We start from the raw sequence: 15,182 nt of genomic DNA, 5'->3' as shown, positions 1-15,182 counted from the left end.
CTGCAGAAGTTATCTTTCATGTCTGTCACAAGATTAAAATAAAGTATTTCTAATTAAGATATAGAATAAACATAAGGTTATTTGGAATATAAAAAGCACTTAAGGAAAAAAGCTGAGCAAGATAATAACCAATAGTGAAAACCAGTGAAAACACTAAAGCACCAGTCGAAGAGGCCATCTCAAGTCAAAAGAAATGTTTATTGTTATAAATGCAGAAATGCTTGTCCAGCTTAAGTTCCTTTCCAGGACTTTTCCATAGGACCGAGAACATAAGCAAGCTGGTTTGATATCTTAAACTCACACACCCTCTATGGGACATTACATGCTGCTGCTGCAAGAGGATGAGCATGATTACCACGGCAATGTTTGTTTCAAACTACTGTAAGCCTCTTTCTCTTCCTTGCAAAATTGCTTCAGCTCGAGTTTCTCATCAGGTCTTTGCCCATAAAATACAAAGTACAATTTAAATCTACACATATATTCACAGTTGCAAAACAGCACAGAAAAGACAGGCTTTCCTCTTGTTCCTTGCTGCAAATATATGAGTGCTGGTGTCACTCCCCTTCCAATTTCCAAGACCGAGGAAGTCCACAAACAGGACTCAGGCACAGTATTCTGGTTAAGTTGCACTAAAGTCTAAGTTAAGCTGCAACAAAAGTTGGGTTTACATTAGTGTAGGTAATAGGAGAGCCCTGTGACTCTCAGATTTAGAGATTTTACAGGAAGGGAATGACATAAGAGAAATTGATTTTTTCCAGCATTATGTTAAAAAAAATACACTTTTTTCTGCCTTTGTTGGCACAGGAATCAACATTTTGCAGCCTGTAGAAAATGCACATAAGAACCAGGTTAGGGAAACACAGCAGAGGTTGCTAGAAATAAGTCAGTTCATCGTGCTTTGTCTTGCTGGCCTGGTAACTGTGGAGGCTCAGCTGCTCATTCTCATGGGGGAGGCTCTTGAACACCCGCAGGTGCATGAACTCCTCATTCCCAACATGGACCTGCAAAGCATGAAACCCAGTGAGATCCAGCAGCCTGCAGCAGGAGGGGTGGCAGAGGCTGGGCTGGTTTGAGGATGGAGCAGCAGAAAGGCAGTAAGAAAAACCATTGGCTTGTTTTAAACCAGGCTAGGAGCCATGACTTTGCAGAAATACCACCTAATCTTCCCATCATAAAAATGGAGAAAAGAGAATCTTTCTACTTAACAGATAGGGGAGAGGGGCTGGGAGGTGAATGTTTGCAGTTTTTTAATGCACAATTTTTTTCTTATTAAGGCCAAATCATAAGCATTCTCTTCTAGTTAAGAAAGAAAAAACCCCCCACCATTCCAAAGATTATACACATTAATATAAAAAAAACAACCCAGTGTCCTCTACCTTGATGAAGTAGTTTGTTCCAGCAACCACCTGAGTTTTAAACTCCACTGCAGTGAAGACATCAAAGGTTTTCCCTTCTTTTTCTTCTAGCTGAGCTTTTACCTTAAGGAAACAACAGGTTCTTTAAGACTGATTCAAGTATTTAGGACTTAAGGCTTACAGGTCATTGCTGCTGAATTCCCAGACACAGAGTTCCTGCTTTTCCAAGATATTAAAAGATCAAAATGAATCATGTTAAGTTTTGTGAAAGCAGGACCAGGAATCTAGGGAGGTGGCAAAGCTAAAACCGTGGTGGGAGTCAGTCACTACAGGCTGACACCGAGTCTGGACAACACTTGACAGTTCTTTCAGCATGGAATCTATTTTTCAAACTGCAAATCAGTGCTCAAGAAGTCAAAATAACCTGACCAATACCCTAGAGGGAGCCATGAACTCCTGAGATGCAGCTCCTCTCTCCCGCCCTTGGCCCTTTAGAACATTGTGGCAATATGGAAAATTCCTGGTCAGGGAAGCAGAAGGTTTCAGCCTTTGTTTTGCAGGGCAAGATGAGTTAGTCCTGGAGTCCTTGCTTGCAAGTCCTTGCCTGCTCCAGGCTGTACCTCCTGCACTGCATCATTGCTTAGCCCTCCCTTCACTCCCAGGGCAGTAGTATCAGCAATGAGTAGATTCTCCAGCTATATGGTGTACTTCTTCCCAAATTCAAGGGATATAGATATATCTGCTCTCCTGCCTAAATCCCACATGCTTCCTTAGGGAAAAACAAGTGCCAGCTTGCCACTGCTCAGGTGCTGTAGGTGAAGCAGGAAGAGAAACAATTCCTGCAACAGGGTATGTTCTCCCACCTCTCCAACATCTGGAACTCTGGTGCCTTTCCAGTGACCATCCTGTCCCTGGGAGCTGTGTCCATGCTTTTTATCTTCTCTCAGAGGCCATACCTCTACACTTCCTGTTATGAACAGTATGTCACAAGCAAGATAATGATGTTTGGACACTTTTCTATTTGTTTTTTTTTGCCATATGGAAATCCAAGCTGCATTCTAAAGATGCACTGAAGGGCACAGCACCAGAAAGCACCATGATTCAGTCCTATCTCCTCCCCTTCTTCTGAGTCAAAGGATGGAGCAAGTGGTTTCAGTTTTCATCACTAGAGCTACTTCTGTAAACTTTAAGCAGCAGGGCAGACATAAGTATCCTGCTGACCCTATCCTGTCCTGTGCTGCTTTAGCAATCCTAGGCACCGTGTGATGTTAGTTTCTGAGGTCTCTAAATCACCCCAGCTCAGCACATTTTGTATTTCCACCAGCGAGCCAAACACTGGGCCCTTCGTGCAGACAGCTCAGAGTCCTGCAGCTGCAAGCTCATCAGGGTGTTATCACTTGTGGCAGTGAGTCACCACAGCATGTGACAAACCAGCATCCTGAGTCAGTGTGGAGAGGGAGATTCCAGACAGAAGTGCTCTCCCAAAGATGTGGTTCCTGATCTCAGTCTGGATGTGGGAGTCCTGGAGGACAGGAGCCAGCACTGTCTTGGTGGTACTAAAGTTAATGGCATACTGGGCTGCATCAGCAGGAGCCTAGCCAGAAGACAGGCAAGTGATTATTGCCGTTTACTTGGCCCTTGTTAGAAAATGTGGAATACTGTGTCCAGTTTTGGGTCCCCAGTACAAGACAGACACCAATAAACCGTAGTGAGCTCAGTGAAGGGCTGCCAGGAGCACTCCATGAGCACACCAGGATGGCTGGAGGCTGGAGCACTTGTGCTGTGAGAAGAAAATGAGCTTGAGGAAAAGGCTTTGAGGAAAACTTCCCAGTATCTACAAGAAGCCAGGCTCTTCCCAGGGAGATGATGGCAGAAGAATGAGACACAATGGTCATAAACTGAAACTGGAGGTTCAGACTGGATATAAGGAGAAACATTTCCCCTGATGACTCTCCTGCAGTACAGCAGGAGTGTTCAGAGAAACTGCAGTTTCCATCCTTGGAAGTTTTCAAGACCTGACAGGACAAAGCTCTGAGCAGCCTGAGGATGCTGACCCTGTGCTCAGGCAGGAGGTGCAGTCCCTTCCCACACAAACAATCCATGATTCAGTCACGGCCTGAAGGCTCTGCACTGCCCTGCATGGCCTGTTTGTCATGTACTCCCAGAGCAGTTAACTAAAAAGCAGATGCTTCAGAATCACCCTGAATAAGCTCTGCCACAGTCACCACTGAGAAGCCAAAGCTGAACAGGCCTGGGTGGAAATCCTTGCCGTGAGGAGGCTGTTCCTATAGGATTCCTAAGCCAGACACTGCCAAAGGAAGCTGTCCTGCCCTGTGTGACACTACACCTGCTCTGGGTCACAAAACTGAACAACATTCGGTCATCACAAGGATTCCTATGAAACTGTAAAATGAAGGCAAGAACTGGAAAAGCAGGAATAGGAACTATGTTTATGGCAAGCAAACTCGCAGGCTCTAATAAATCTCCACAAAGATCTGACTTTAAGCAAACAACACTATTTGAAAAGTCTACCTCAATTTAACAAAACTAATGTTTTCTCCAGCAGTGTCCAGATGAGGATATGAGTGCATGGACAAGTTCCAGGTTTGGGTGTTCCCACCTGTATTTCAATAAAGTAATTTTAACTACTACCAGTCAAAACAAGCTGGCCAAACTTTGAAGTATTTATGTGACTTAAATGAAAATACAATATATTTGGTTAATTCTGTTCATTTCTGTACCCCACGGGTTTCATTTTCATACTCCCTTATTTTGGGATTTTGTATTTTCACTGCAGTCTGCCACAAAACAGAAAGTCAGGATCATGTGCAATGTTAATTGCATATTTGCATTACCTTTAGCATGGCATGTAGGCCTTTTCAGGTCAAAGCAATACTTGTGACTCCCTTAGCAATTCTCAATCATTTGCTTAGTACTGCAAACTCAGGTTGGTGCTTAGGAGATGCACATCTCTCCCTTTTTTAAAAACACAGAATCATCAGACTTTACAAGCTAAATGCTAATTTCAGTGACTAGTGCAGCCTGGAGAACAAACGCGGGCAATGACAAAGAGTGTCAGAAGCTGGACTGCATCGTTCATCTTTGCTCTCTAGCTTATCACATCCTAGCCAACAAAGGCAAAAAGCAGAAGGAACTTGAGCTTCCATGACAAAAAGATGAACATGTGCTTTTGAAAGATCTTAGTTGCACACTGGCATTTTTAGAGTAAAAGCATGTGCTCCAATAACACGAGCAGTAATCTAAGGTACAGTAAGTAGTATCAGGATTTGGAGCTGGCAGTGGTTGGAGCTGACTTCTGTGTTGGGGAAAAGCAGAAGCAGTGAAGAAGCCTTCTTGCTTATTCCCTATTCCGCCTCCGCAAAAAAAAAAAAACAAAACAAAAAACCAAAACAAACATAAAACCAAAACAAACAAAAAAAAAAAAACACCACACCAAACCCCAAAGAACCCAAAACCCAACCAAGCAAAAAAACCAAATCAAAAACCTCAAGCCAACCAAAACACAAATCCCAACGTGTGCACGAGGTTCAGGCCTTGTAGGACGCGCTGGAGCTCGTTCCCCGAGCCAGTGGCCCTGTCGGGGCCGGGCCGGGCCGGGCCGTGCGCGGCTTCCCGGGGGTCGCAGCACATCCCCCGCCCCGCCGGGGCCGGCGCTGGCTCCATCCCAGCTCTCGCCGCGCACACAGCGCTGCCCACTGCACTGCTCCGTGCGTTCCCCATTCCTTCCACCTTCCACACTGCGGGGCGGTGTCTCGGCGCTCGGCCGCGCAGAGCAATGGCCGAGCACACCCTGGCCCCCGGACGAGCCCTGCACGGGCCTTTCCCCCGCCCGCGGGACCCTCCCGGGGCGCGCCCCGGCCCCTCACCTGCTCCGCGATCCGCTGCGTCTCGTCGGTGGCGGGCCGGGCCGCCGAGGCACCCCCGCACAACATGGTGGCACCGCTCCGGTGCTCCCCGCTCTGCTCCGGGCCGATCCTGCTCCCCGGGCGGTGCCGGGGCGGTGTCGGGGGCGGTGCCGGGCCCGGGGCTAGAGCCCGAGGCGGCGGCGGGCGGGAGCGCTCGGGCCTGGCACCACCCAGCCCGGGGGGGGCCTCAGCGCGGCCCAGCGGCCCAGCGGCACCAGCGCTGCCCACGCTTGGCGGGGATATCGCGGCCCGAGGGCTGATTGAAGACAAAAATCGCGCAAAGCGACACTTGCAGTGAAAGCTGCCGGCAGAATTTATTCTGCGCCCTGGACAGAAGGGCTGCAGCCGCTCCTCAGCGAGCGGCGCCTCCGTGACAGCCCCGCGGGAGGACGGGGCTGCCCTCAGCCTCTGCGTTTTCCCTTTGCGTGTGTCACCTTTTCCAGCAGCGGCATGTTCGCTTTAGCCGTATGGAAAGTTCCATCTCCAGACTCCCTCGTTCGCCTCGTTCATCATTCCCTCTCCCAGGCTGATTGTTCCGCTCCTCAGCCAGCAAGCTGAAGGTGGTGGTGAATTACCCAGCCTCTGAATTCCCTGAGGATATTTCAGTCTAAATGTTCAGGTCTTTACCTAAATTTCCCCACAATTTAAACATCCAGACTCCTTGCAAAACCAGCAACAAACACCTACCTTCCTCCTCCCGCTTTGCAACGCCCCTTGGTAAAATTGGTCAATGTAAACCTAAATTTAACAACAGCAGGTGTTGCAAACTGAGCAGAGCTCATGGACTGACAAGGAGGACACGGTGAGAAGCATGCAATATAATGGGGAAGGTTTTCTTTCCTGGTATCATCTATAGATAAATTCTCTGCTGGGGCTTTGCATAGGCAGAGCTCTGCCAGGTTTGTGAGGAGGCTTGGGATGGTTCCCAAGTTTTCCAGTGGAAATCCCATGTGACACACTCTGTTGTTGCTTCACTACTGGATGGTTCAGGAAACCCCACACTGGGGCAGGCTTTCCTGTGTGTTTTTGATTCATGGTGGGTAGGATGAGGCAGCCATTCATGTGAGCATCTTCTGGTAGGAAATGTCAGTGGAGGTTCTCAGGCTCATGCTTTCAATAGAAGAGTGTTCCCTGGTGTGTCTTCATCAGTGTTGTTGTGTGTGACAAACTGACAGGCTTTTGGACAGGTGCCTGATCAAGCCTTCTCTTCTCCTGGACTTGGCAAGATGAGAACATATCCCCCTCTTTGTGCATGGGAAAAAGGGTTTACTTAAAAAGCACCTTCCCAAAGGGGTCCTTTCTTACTGAACTTCCCTTGTGTCCAGGTGTGTGTCACACCTATCAGCTGCAGCAGCAGCTCTCACGCAGCATTGGAGCTGGAGGCTTAGGGCTCCAACCATGAGAGCAGGGAGGATGGGTGAGACTTCCCCAGCAAATACAACACAGTTGGCTGTGCTAAAAAATGATTGCAGGTCTTGGAGACTCATTGTGTGCCAAGGTATAAGTTCCTCTCAAGTAAATGTAAAGAGTGAAGAACACCCAAGGAATGAAAAGCACCCAAATGTCAATATTATCTACTGTATACATAGCTAGTGAATATTGCTCTCCAAACAAGGCAGCTGATGGTGACTTTCTGTTTCTTACACTGCTTGTGTTTGTACACAGCCTTTGGTTTGTAAATTGCATCACTTTCATTTCACTCATTGAACTCTTACATGTTTCAATGCTGTCAGTTTCACTTCGAGGGCTACTGAGCAGGGTTTGCTCCAATAGGAATGATTCACTAGCACTAAAACTACTCAGCTATTGGAATTTTGGGAAGTGTAGGCCATAACCAAAATGCTCTTTTTAGCCCTTTCTGCCATCTAGTGCTCATCCCTGTTCGTGCAGTTAGACTCGGGAGACCTCAGGGCTCAATTCTGTACCCTAAACTGAGCCCACACGCCACAGCCAGCAGCTTAGGGAAGGGACCGGGGTTTCAGAAGAAGTGAGCAACTCTTACTGAGTCCAGGGGTAGAAGGCAGTTTCCAAAATTGAGGTTGGAAGGATTCGTGTTTTCAAACTCACTCTTCCCCCCCCACCCCAGCCATCTGTGCCATAGTCTTAATCAAATATTGTCATTTGCAAGCCTTACAGTTATAGTTCGATTGGTTCTTATGCGGTGTAATTAAAATTTGAGCGCACTCCAAGGGGGATATAACAGATCAACAAAAGGGTTAAAGTAACTTCTCTGAACAGTCTGCTTCTTGGGGTTCTGGACTTCCACTTTGCTCTCCTAAGTCAAAACGTCTCTTCCTTGTCAACAACAAGTGGAGGTGGCAAAACAAAGTTTTTATGCAGTAATGTCACCTGTAAGTTTTATTTGCCTGCCCTGGCAAAACAACAACCAAGCAAAAACAGTAACAAGAGAATTGTGGCGTTTTCCCCAATGCATTCGAACACAGTCCTTTTGTCTCTGCTTACACTGAACTGCAGGCGCACCTACCTTTCCACAGAGGTCTAGAATACCTTCGTGCTTAATGAGGGAGGGTACTGACATCTTCCTGACAGATGCTTGCTCTTGCATGGGGAATCTGGGAAGAGGGAAATAAATTCTGCAATGTAACCCTAGCCCCTCCCACCAGGCTGTCCAGGGGTGCTTTTTCTCTCACCAGGCTGTGACAAATCTCTCTTCTAATCACTCTCTTCAACTTTTCCAGCATGAATCAAAAAGAACCAGGCATGCCTTGCAAAACCAGGAGCACTTATGTCTGCCTTAGGAAGAGTGGGACAAGAGTAATGAAGTTCTGCTATGCTCTCTGCTGAAGTCTTTACTGTTTTTCTTTCATTCTTGTGCTAGGTGCCCTCTCTTCAAAACAGGAAATAACCTAGTAGGTGGCCTGTAGGCACCAAGCTATATCCAGTTCATCCATTTGTCTCTATGTGTGTCCAAGAACCCAGGCCTGAATGTCTTTCTCACCCAGTCATCTACCAGCACACACACTTCAGATATTCACCCACTCTGGCGATCCTATTACCACAGCTGGGGGCTCCTCCTCCATTCCTAACTCCTCCATTTCTCCTTGTTTCATTTGCTGTGTCAGGCCCACCAGTACCGCCAGGACTGGCGCAATGCTCCGCGTAGGTGTGAGGCAGATTAATATGGCAAAGCACAACACTGACTATGGTGTGAAAGGGTTAGCCATGTATGCCTTGTGGGATAGTATGGCAGCAACACTTGGTTAAGCATACAACTACTAGCGACATAATCAGTCAGGGATACATCTCATTGTGCTCTCGAAACATTCTCTGGGAGGGATTTACAAGCTGTTCTCCCCCTCCACCAAAGCAGGCAGGCTGGAGGTAAAGCTACTGCAGCTGGAGGGAACTGGTAGGAACCTAAGTAGCTTGGTCTAGTGCAATGGAGTCTGTGGAGAGTATTGTCCAATATTTCCTGTTGGGCAGAAAGGAGAGACTGGGACATCACTAAATATAAATAGCAGGGCGCTCTGTCACATTAAATACTTTACATGCTCACACCCTTGGCTGTACACAGCATGCAGGATGTTGGGGGCTTTTTTATTTTCCCCATGACTGTGCTTTCCTGAAGTGAAACCGTGTACCTTGCTTTTGTAGAGCTGAGAGTCCTGATGCACATGGTTACAGATCACATATACTGGATAAAGAGGGAATATTATACATAGTGGGAAAGAGGAATATTATACATAAATGTAAAAGCAGGGTATAGTGGAATTGCCTAGTGCCTCCCATAGTCAGCTGAGTTGCAGTCTGGCAGGAAAAGCTTATGGAGGCAAGGCAGCATGCAGACTTCTGCTTAAGCCCCACCAGAGGGGATCTTCACTTGTCCTTCTGAGATGTCCTGGTTTCAATAAAGCAAATGCAAATTCAATCCAAGGCTCCCCAGACACAGTCCTTCCTCTGGAGGCACATGTGTTACCCTGCCGGCGCTAACGTTAAGGTGTGGTGGGGCTGTGTCACAGCGGTGTGTCTTTGTTGCCTTTCCCATTCAGAAGCAAGAGGTGAGCAAGTTCCTCTTAGGGGCTGGTGTACTTTTCACAATTTTCTTTCGTTAGGAATGTACTGTGTTCTCTGTGACAGAGCCACCTCCAGTGCCTATAAAATTTCGGGAGTTAGCCGATGGCAGGGAAGGCTCCGCCTCAGGGCTTGGTACTTCTTCTTTGTTGTCTCCCACCACCGACTCCTGTGAGCTGGTCTCTGGGCTGGAAGCTGCCTGGAAGCCAGGCTCAGCCCCGAGGGGCTCGTTGATCTGCAGGGGAAGCAGGGCCCGGTGCCGCATCAGGCTGTCGTCGCTGTTCTGGGCCTCCAGCGAGTTCCTGTGCTTGGCGTTCCTGTTGGCCATGGCGTTCTTCTGCGGCTCCTCAAAGCTCAGTGACAGGGTCACCGTGCCACTCCCAAAGCTGACTTTTTGCTTGCAGCCACGCTGCTGCTGGCGCTGCCGCTCTGCGCAGGCTGGTAGAGGAAAAGGGTCCTCGTGGTTGCTCTTGCTGCTGATGGAGGAGGAAGGGGTGGAGCCGGTGGAGCCCCCCAGGCTGTTGGAGCGCTTGCGGGACACGTTGCTCCGTCTCAGCGTGGCCCTGGCAGCCACTTTGAAAGCGTGGGCAGCTGTGCTGCAGCGCACCTCCTCGATTGTGTTGCGGGAGGGCTTGAAGAGGATGATGTAGACTTTGTTGAAGAAGATGCAGGCCAGAAGCCCAAAGCTGGCAGCCAGTATTGCAATCACCTCCACAGCAGACACAAACTTGCCGTACGTGCTGGCGTAAGCTGGGATGAAAGAGATCCACACGATGAAGAATATCAACATGCTGAAGGTGATGAACTTGGCCTCGTTAAAATTCTCAGGCAGCTTTCGAGACTTGAAGGCAAAGAAGAAACAGATGGCTGCCAGTAGGCAGGTGTAGCCAATGAGGAAGCCGAGGGCCATCAGGGAGCCTTCATGGCAGGTGATGAAGATGATCTCATCCTCCAGTTCATGGTTTCTGTAACTGGATGGTGGGGCCGTATAGAGCCAAATCACACAGATGACAATCTGCACAAATGTGCACAAGAAGACCAAGAGGAACTGAAGGTTGAGGCCCCACCACTTTCGGTGGAGACTCGTGGGGATCTTTGCCTCGAAGACGAGCAGGACACGGTTGGTTTTCACCAGGATGCAGGAGATGCAGAGGACAAAGCTGATGCCAAAAGCTGGTTGCCGCAGACGGCAAGTCCAGTTCTGGGGCTCGCCAATGAAGAACAATGAGCTGGAGAAGCAGCATAGCAAGGAAAAGAGGAGGAGGTAGGATAGCTCCCGGTTTGTGGCCTTGACGATGGGTGTGTTGCGAAATTTGGTGAAGACTCCCAGAACAAAAGAAGTCAGGAAAATTCCAAGCACAGCAAAGAGAGTCAGAGCAATCCCAAAGGGCTCAGTCCAGGCCAAAAATTCTATCTGCTTGGGGATGCAGGACGTGTGGTTCTCATTGGACCAGTAATCCTCAGGGCACTTGTCACAGGCACTTGCATCTGAAAAAGAAGTGATAACGAGAGGGAAGGTTTGTCAGAATGAGAGGCTGAAATATGGGATGACATATATGGCAGCTGTGCACCAGCCTTGATCTTAAACACAAGGCGTGTTCCACTCCTGTGTCTGCAGATCCCCCGAGTCATATATTGATGTCTGAGTTTCTTACACTGAAACAACCAACCTCCCATGGGCTACAGAGCAAAGCACAAAGTGTACTTGGTTCCAGCTTAAAAGAAGTCCTGCGCCTGCACTCATGTTTTTTGTAATCCATTTCTTGGCAAAACTTTACAAACTTCGATTGTTATCAGCTCTTATGTAGGCTCTGTTTTTCCCTCTTCCTTGTTCCTTCACTTTTATCTTCTACTTCTGTCTGTCTTCATACCTCTCACACTTTTATCATCATTTGAATGTCCTGCCTTTTTCTATTCTAGAGAAAATTAAAAACGTTCTTGCCTCCTTAAATGCTTTTGAGAGCCTATTTCATATTCCATGGAGGCAAGTCTTAGTGTTTAAATTGCTCTTCCCTGAAGGCAGGCAATGCCCTTGATTCCCAGCACATTCTCATTTCATGTTGGAATGCCAGGGGAAGATGTGTGTTAATGGTATCACTCTCCCTACACCCAGCAAATGTCCCATTAACACTTGCAAAGGGCAAATTGGTGCCTCCATCTCCTTCCTCTACATGAAAGAAGTTGTGCCTGCTGAGATGGCATGGTCATGCCAATGGCTGGCATGATCAAAAAGCGAAGACCTGCTGCTTCTGCTCTTCTTCTTTAATTCAAATGAGTTTCGTGGTCCAGCAGGGAGGGTCATGACTCCTTTGATGGCAGTAGAAAGGGGCTAAGAGCAGAGAGTTGGAGGTCTCAAATTACCTCTGCTTTTGGGATCCCAGCAGGATGGCAAGGGGATGTGGTGAGTTCACAAACCCCTTTGACAGCAAGCACCCTCTGGGCTTTGCACCTGAGCACAGACAGAGACGCTGACCATAGCTTCCAGAGCAGAGGTGGATGCTAATGGGAAAGTCAGGAATGCCCAGCTAACAAGGGCAAATGTTTTCAAGCTCTCTTGGTCTTGAGGTGTGGTTGGAACATCCATGACCTGATATGGTACTGCTTTCCTAAGGACTTTTTGCCTCACCTAAGCTGTTCATTTGAAAACCTGGCACTAGATGCAAAAGCTCAGTCAGAAGCTGTCATCACCAGGTCATTTCATTTACATCCATTCAGACAATAATTCTTATTTTTCTTGTGCCTTTTACCTGAAAGCTCACTGCAAACTGCAAGCTGCAGACAAAGCAAAGCTAATTTTGTGTAGCAGGGAATCCAGCTGCCTCTACCAGTGACAGGGACAGCTATTTAGCACTGCATCCTAAAGATACGCTTTCACTGCTGCCCTGTGGTGGCTTAGAGACCGTGCTGCCACTGAAGGGGGTAAACCAGGTCTCTCTCCTCCTGCAAGGCTGCTCATTCTTGCCCCCTCTTTTGTGTTGGTAACACTAGAGGGCGTGCAGCTTATCATTCTAGTTGGAAACTCAGCCTCCCAAGAGCTTGTTTTCGGGAACTCCGATGACCTGATCCAACTCGCTCTATGGTTGCACAAGCACCAGTACTGCTCCCAGACAAAGGGTAGGAGGAAACAGCTGGGAAAGGACAGATTGTTTCCTTTGGTAGCATCCCCGTCTCAGCTGGATGAAACTGGTTGTAAAACTGCTCTCTATGCCTATAAAACTGGCAAGCTCAGGAAATAAAGACCATTCCTGTCAGCTGAAATTGCAGCAGGAAACTGTAGAGGCAGAAGACAGTCATCACCTCAGCCCCATAAATTTCACCTCCACACCAGAGCTAGCTCCCAAAATTATGTGACAAACACCAGAAGACCCCTTTTACACATGACCAGAATTGCTTCTATTCAATCTGAAAATGCTGCTTTCAAGCATCCTGTAGTACTATATGGTCATGCTAAAAAAATATCATTCCTGTCTGATAGGACACAAATTAGATTCTCCCAAAGAACACTTGTACAGTTTTGCAAGCAGTTTACCGAATTGTTCATCTCGGTGAAGGTCTGCAGTGTTTGCTGGGACCAGTGCACTGGAGAGGGTGTGAGGAGGTCCCAAGTGCCCTACAGCGTGGGGACGACTGATATCCTGATAGAATTCACTTGCCTTTGTTACCCTGGGAGTGCCCAACACTGAGAGAGTATTAGTGGTGTTGGAAATTCAAAATTTTTCAACCATTTCTAAAACTAAGGTTACCTTTTCCATCTACTGCTGGACCTGAGTGGCTTGATCCAAGCTACCAACAAAAGAAACAAAAAGCATGTCTGTGGGTGCTTGGTAGGATCCACAGATTCTGATCTTTTGCAGTGCCAGTGATCAACAGAACCTGTAGTTGTTGAGTCCATAAAGGGCAGTATTCCTCTCTGCATGTGAAATCTGGGATGTAATGGATTTTATTTCTTTGTAAAGCATGAAATAAAACCCCGGCAACATGAGGAAAAGATGGAGGCAGACGTAACTACAGAATTTAGGATGGGGAATATCTCCCTCCTCCAGGTTTTTGGAGGAAGAAAAGCTACTGCTACTGTGCAATAGAGTTTGCTTGTGGCTGCCTGAGAGGCTTTCTATATGCAAGTTGTTTTTCAAGTTCTCTGCCTCAATTTTCCAAATGCAGAGCAGAAGGGACAATCAGGCTTAGCAGTAGACAGGACCTGAGGACCACAGCACTCATCTCCTGTAAGCTTTTCAGAAGTCCCTCAGACTTTCTGTGAAGCCTCTTGGCAAGGCAGGCGCCAGCCCAGCACTGCAGGGAAGCGATTTCAGCACGACTGCCGGCGATGCCCGGCGGGCACCGCCCTCGCTCAAGGCCCAGAGCAGCTCTGTGGGTGTTACCTGTCTCGTCGCTGTACTCCCCGTCGGGACAGTCCACGCACTCAAAGCAGCAGGTGGGCTCCCCCTCAATGATGCCCTTCCTCGTGCCTGGCAGGCAGTCCCGGCTGCAGTTGGAAAAAGGCACCTGCAAGAAAAGAGCCCAAGCAGATTAATGGTGCCAGTGCCTTTCTATGGCAAGACCTTGGGCTTCTTCCAAGGGTGTTATTGCTTGGTTGGCATGCTGGATGAAGAGCCTCAAATGCTTACCTCTTCTCCCTGCCAGAACAGACATTTTGCACAAGAGTCCTTCCCTAACCCACTACAGTGGGATTTCTTTGAAGGAGCACATCAAGGGATGGTAAAGAAGATCAACAGACCTTTGTAATCTGTGCTGTGTAGGCATTGCAAACCGGAATGTGACCATGATATACATAATCCAAAAACAGTCATTAGATGGTTAAAAGAAAAGACAATCAATCTCTATTGACAGGAATTTGAGTCAGCCTTGGAGATGATGGGCTCTGACTTCTGATCCCCAATCCTGTATATTGCGTATTTGTCTGCTAATAATTTATGGAAATTAAAATGGTTTTCTGAAACTCACTTCTTCTTTAGGAACACTGAGCATGTAAAGATGCAAATCAGTAGCGCTATACAGATCCAAGGGTTTCCAGACCTCTGCTGCTGTAAATTATGTCAACTGCTGGCTGTGTATTTATGCTGTGCCTGAGCCCACGTGAGCATTGTCGTGTCTTGGCACCAAGTGGTTGCATGGGCACACTCACTGCATGCCTGAAGTGCACTGACACAAGGACTTCAGCATGATAAATGGAAGCCTGGGCCTTTGTCACACAGAGTCATGACCTGAGGTTGAGCTCACCTTTCCCCAACTAAATTAAGGAAAGACAGATGACACAGAACATGGCTTTCTCAGCTCAGGAGGGTTAAACCTACACTTTCCTCTGCTAGCACTGTACCATGACCCATACATACTTAAGGGCTGTTCTGTTTGGAAGCCTCCATTCACCTTTTTGGATGTTTGATGCTACTTTACCCAAGTGCTGCCAACCAGGAACCTCCTGTGCTGATGCACTTACACAATGAGTCCTAGGCATGGTTTGGAGGTTGCCTGTATGCAGGCACTGACCTCAGCCCTAGGGGAAGCAAGCCCTCAGTAATGGCAACTCCTATGCAAAGATGACCGCTCCGTGGCTCAGGTGAACGTTGGCTCTGTTGCCTTTCACTCTGAAATGTAGCTGCAGCAGAGTTTGGGAATGCTGTTCCTAAGTTGTTCATCAGGATTACATGATTGATTGGATGGACACACACCCAGGGCAGATCCCTGCAGCTCCCCACTTGAAGCACTCTTTGCTGTTAGTGCCTATTGCTATTAACACAGTGTTCCTGTTCCTCGGGACAGTCTTTGAGCAGAGAGTGCATCCATCAAGAGGAATTCATCAGTCTAGGTTGTCTTTCCCTAGGCTGCCAACAGTGATTTTGAACAGGGCTGA

General features: G+C 47.9%; 2 protein-coding genes across 2 annotated transcripts in view; both read right to left on the bottom strand.

Moving 5' to 3' along the window:
• Positions 1-179: 179 nt before the first annotated feature.
• LOC104687213 (cystatin-B-like) lies at positions 180-5,407 on the bottom strand. Its single transcript, XM_039559985.1, has 3 exons — positions 5,243-5,407; positions 1,377-1,478; positions 180-1,001 (listed from the first exon to the last, which is right to left on the bottom strand). Exons 1-3 carry the CDS (start codon positions 5,306-5,308, stop codon positions 873-875), a joined length of 297 nt encoding a protein of 98 aa, XP_039415919.1. The 5' UTR covers positions 5,309-5,407; the 3' UTR covers positions 180-872.
• Positions 5,408-8,450: 3,043 nt separating this feature from the next.
• The window catches only part of CASR (calcium sensing receptor), a 41,609-nt gene continuing 34,877 nt past the window's right edge, over positions 8,451-15,182 (bottom strand). Inside the window, exons 5-6 of the mRNA XM_010396082.3 lie at positions 13,693-13,816; positions 8,451-10,801 (exon numbers count right to left, since the gene is read on the bottom strand). Coding sequence (XP_010394384.1) covers positions 9,351-10,801; positions 13,693-13,816 — 1,575 coding nt within the window. The 3' untranslated portion in view covers positions 8,451-9,350. The remainder of the gene's footprint in view (positions 10,802-13,692; positions 13,817-15,182) is intronic.

This window comes from Corvus cornix, chromosome 1 (genome assembly GCF_000738735.6).
Source record: "Corvus cornix cornix isolate S_Up_H32 chromosome 1, ASM73873v5, whole genome shotgun sequence".
NCBI classification, from domain to species: domain Eukaryota; kingdom Metazoa; phylum Chordata; class Aves; order Passeriformes; family Corvidae; genus Corvus; species Corvus cornix.
Note: the sequence above shows the minus strand (reverse complement) of the source record. Positions and strands in the feature narration are given on the sequence as shown.

Bases quoted from the DNA above. Each gene is read 5' to 3' on its own strand.
- LOC104687213 (XM_039559985.1), bottom strand. From the start codon at position 5,308: ATGTTGTGCGGGGGTGCCTCGGCGGCCCGGCCCGCCACCGACGAGACG. The intron at 1,479-5,242 runs GTGAGGGGCCGG...TGTTTCCTTAAG, and splicing joins CGCAGCGGATCGCGGAGCAG to GTAAAAGCTCAGCTAGAAGA. The intron at 1,002-1,376 runs GTAGAGGACACT...CATGCTTTGCAG, and splicing joins GAACAAACTACTTCATCAAG to GTCCATGTTGGGAATGAGGA.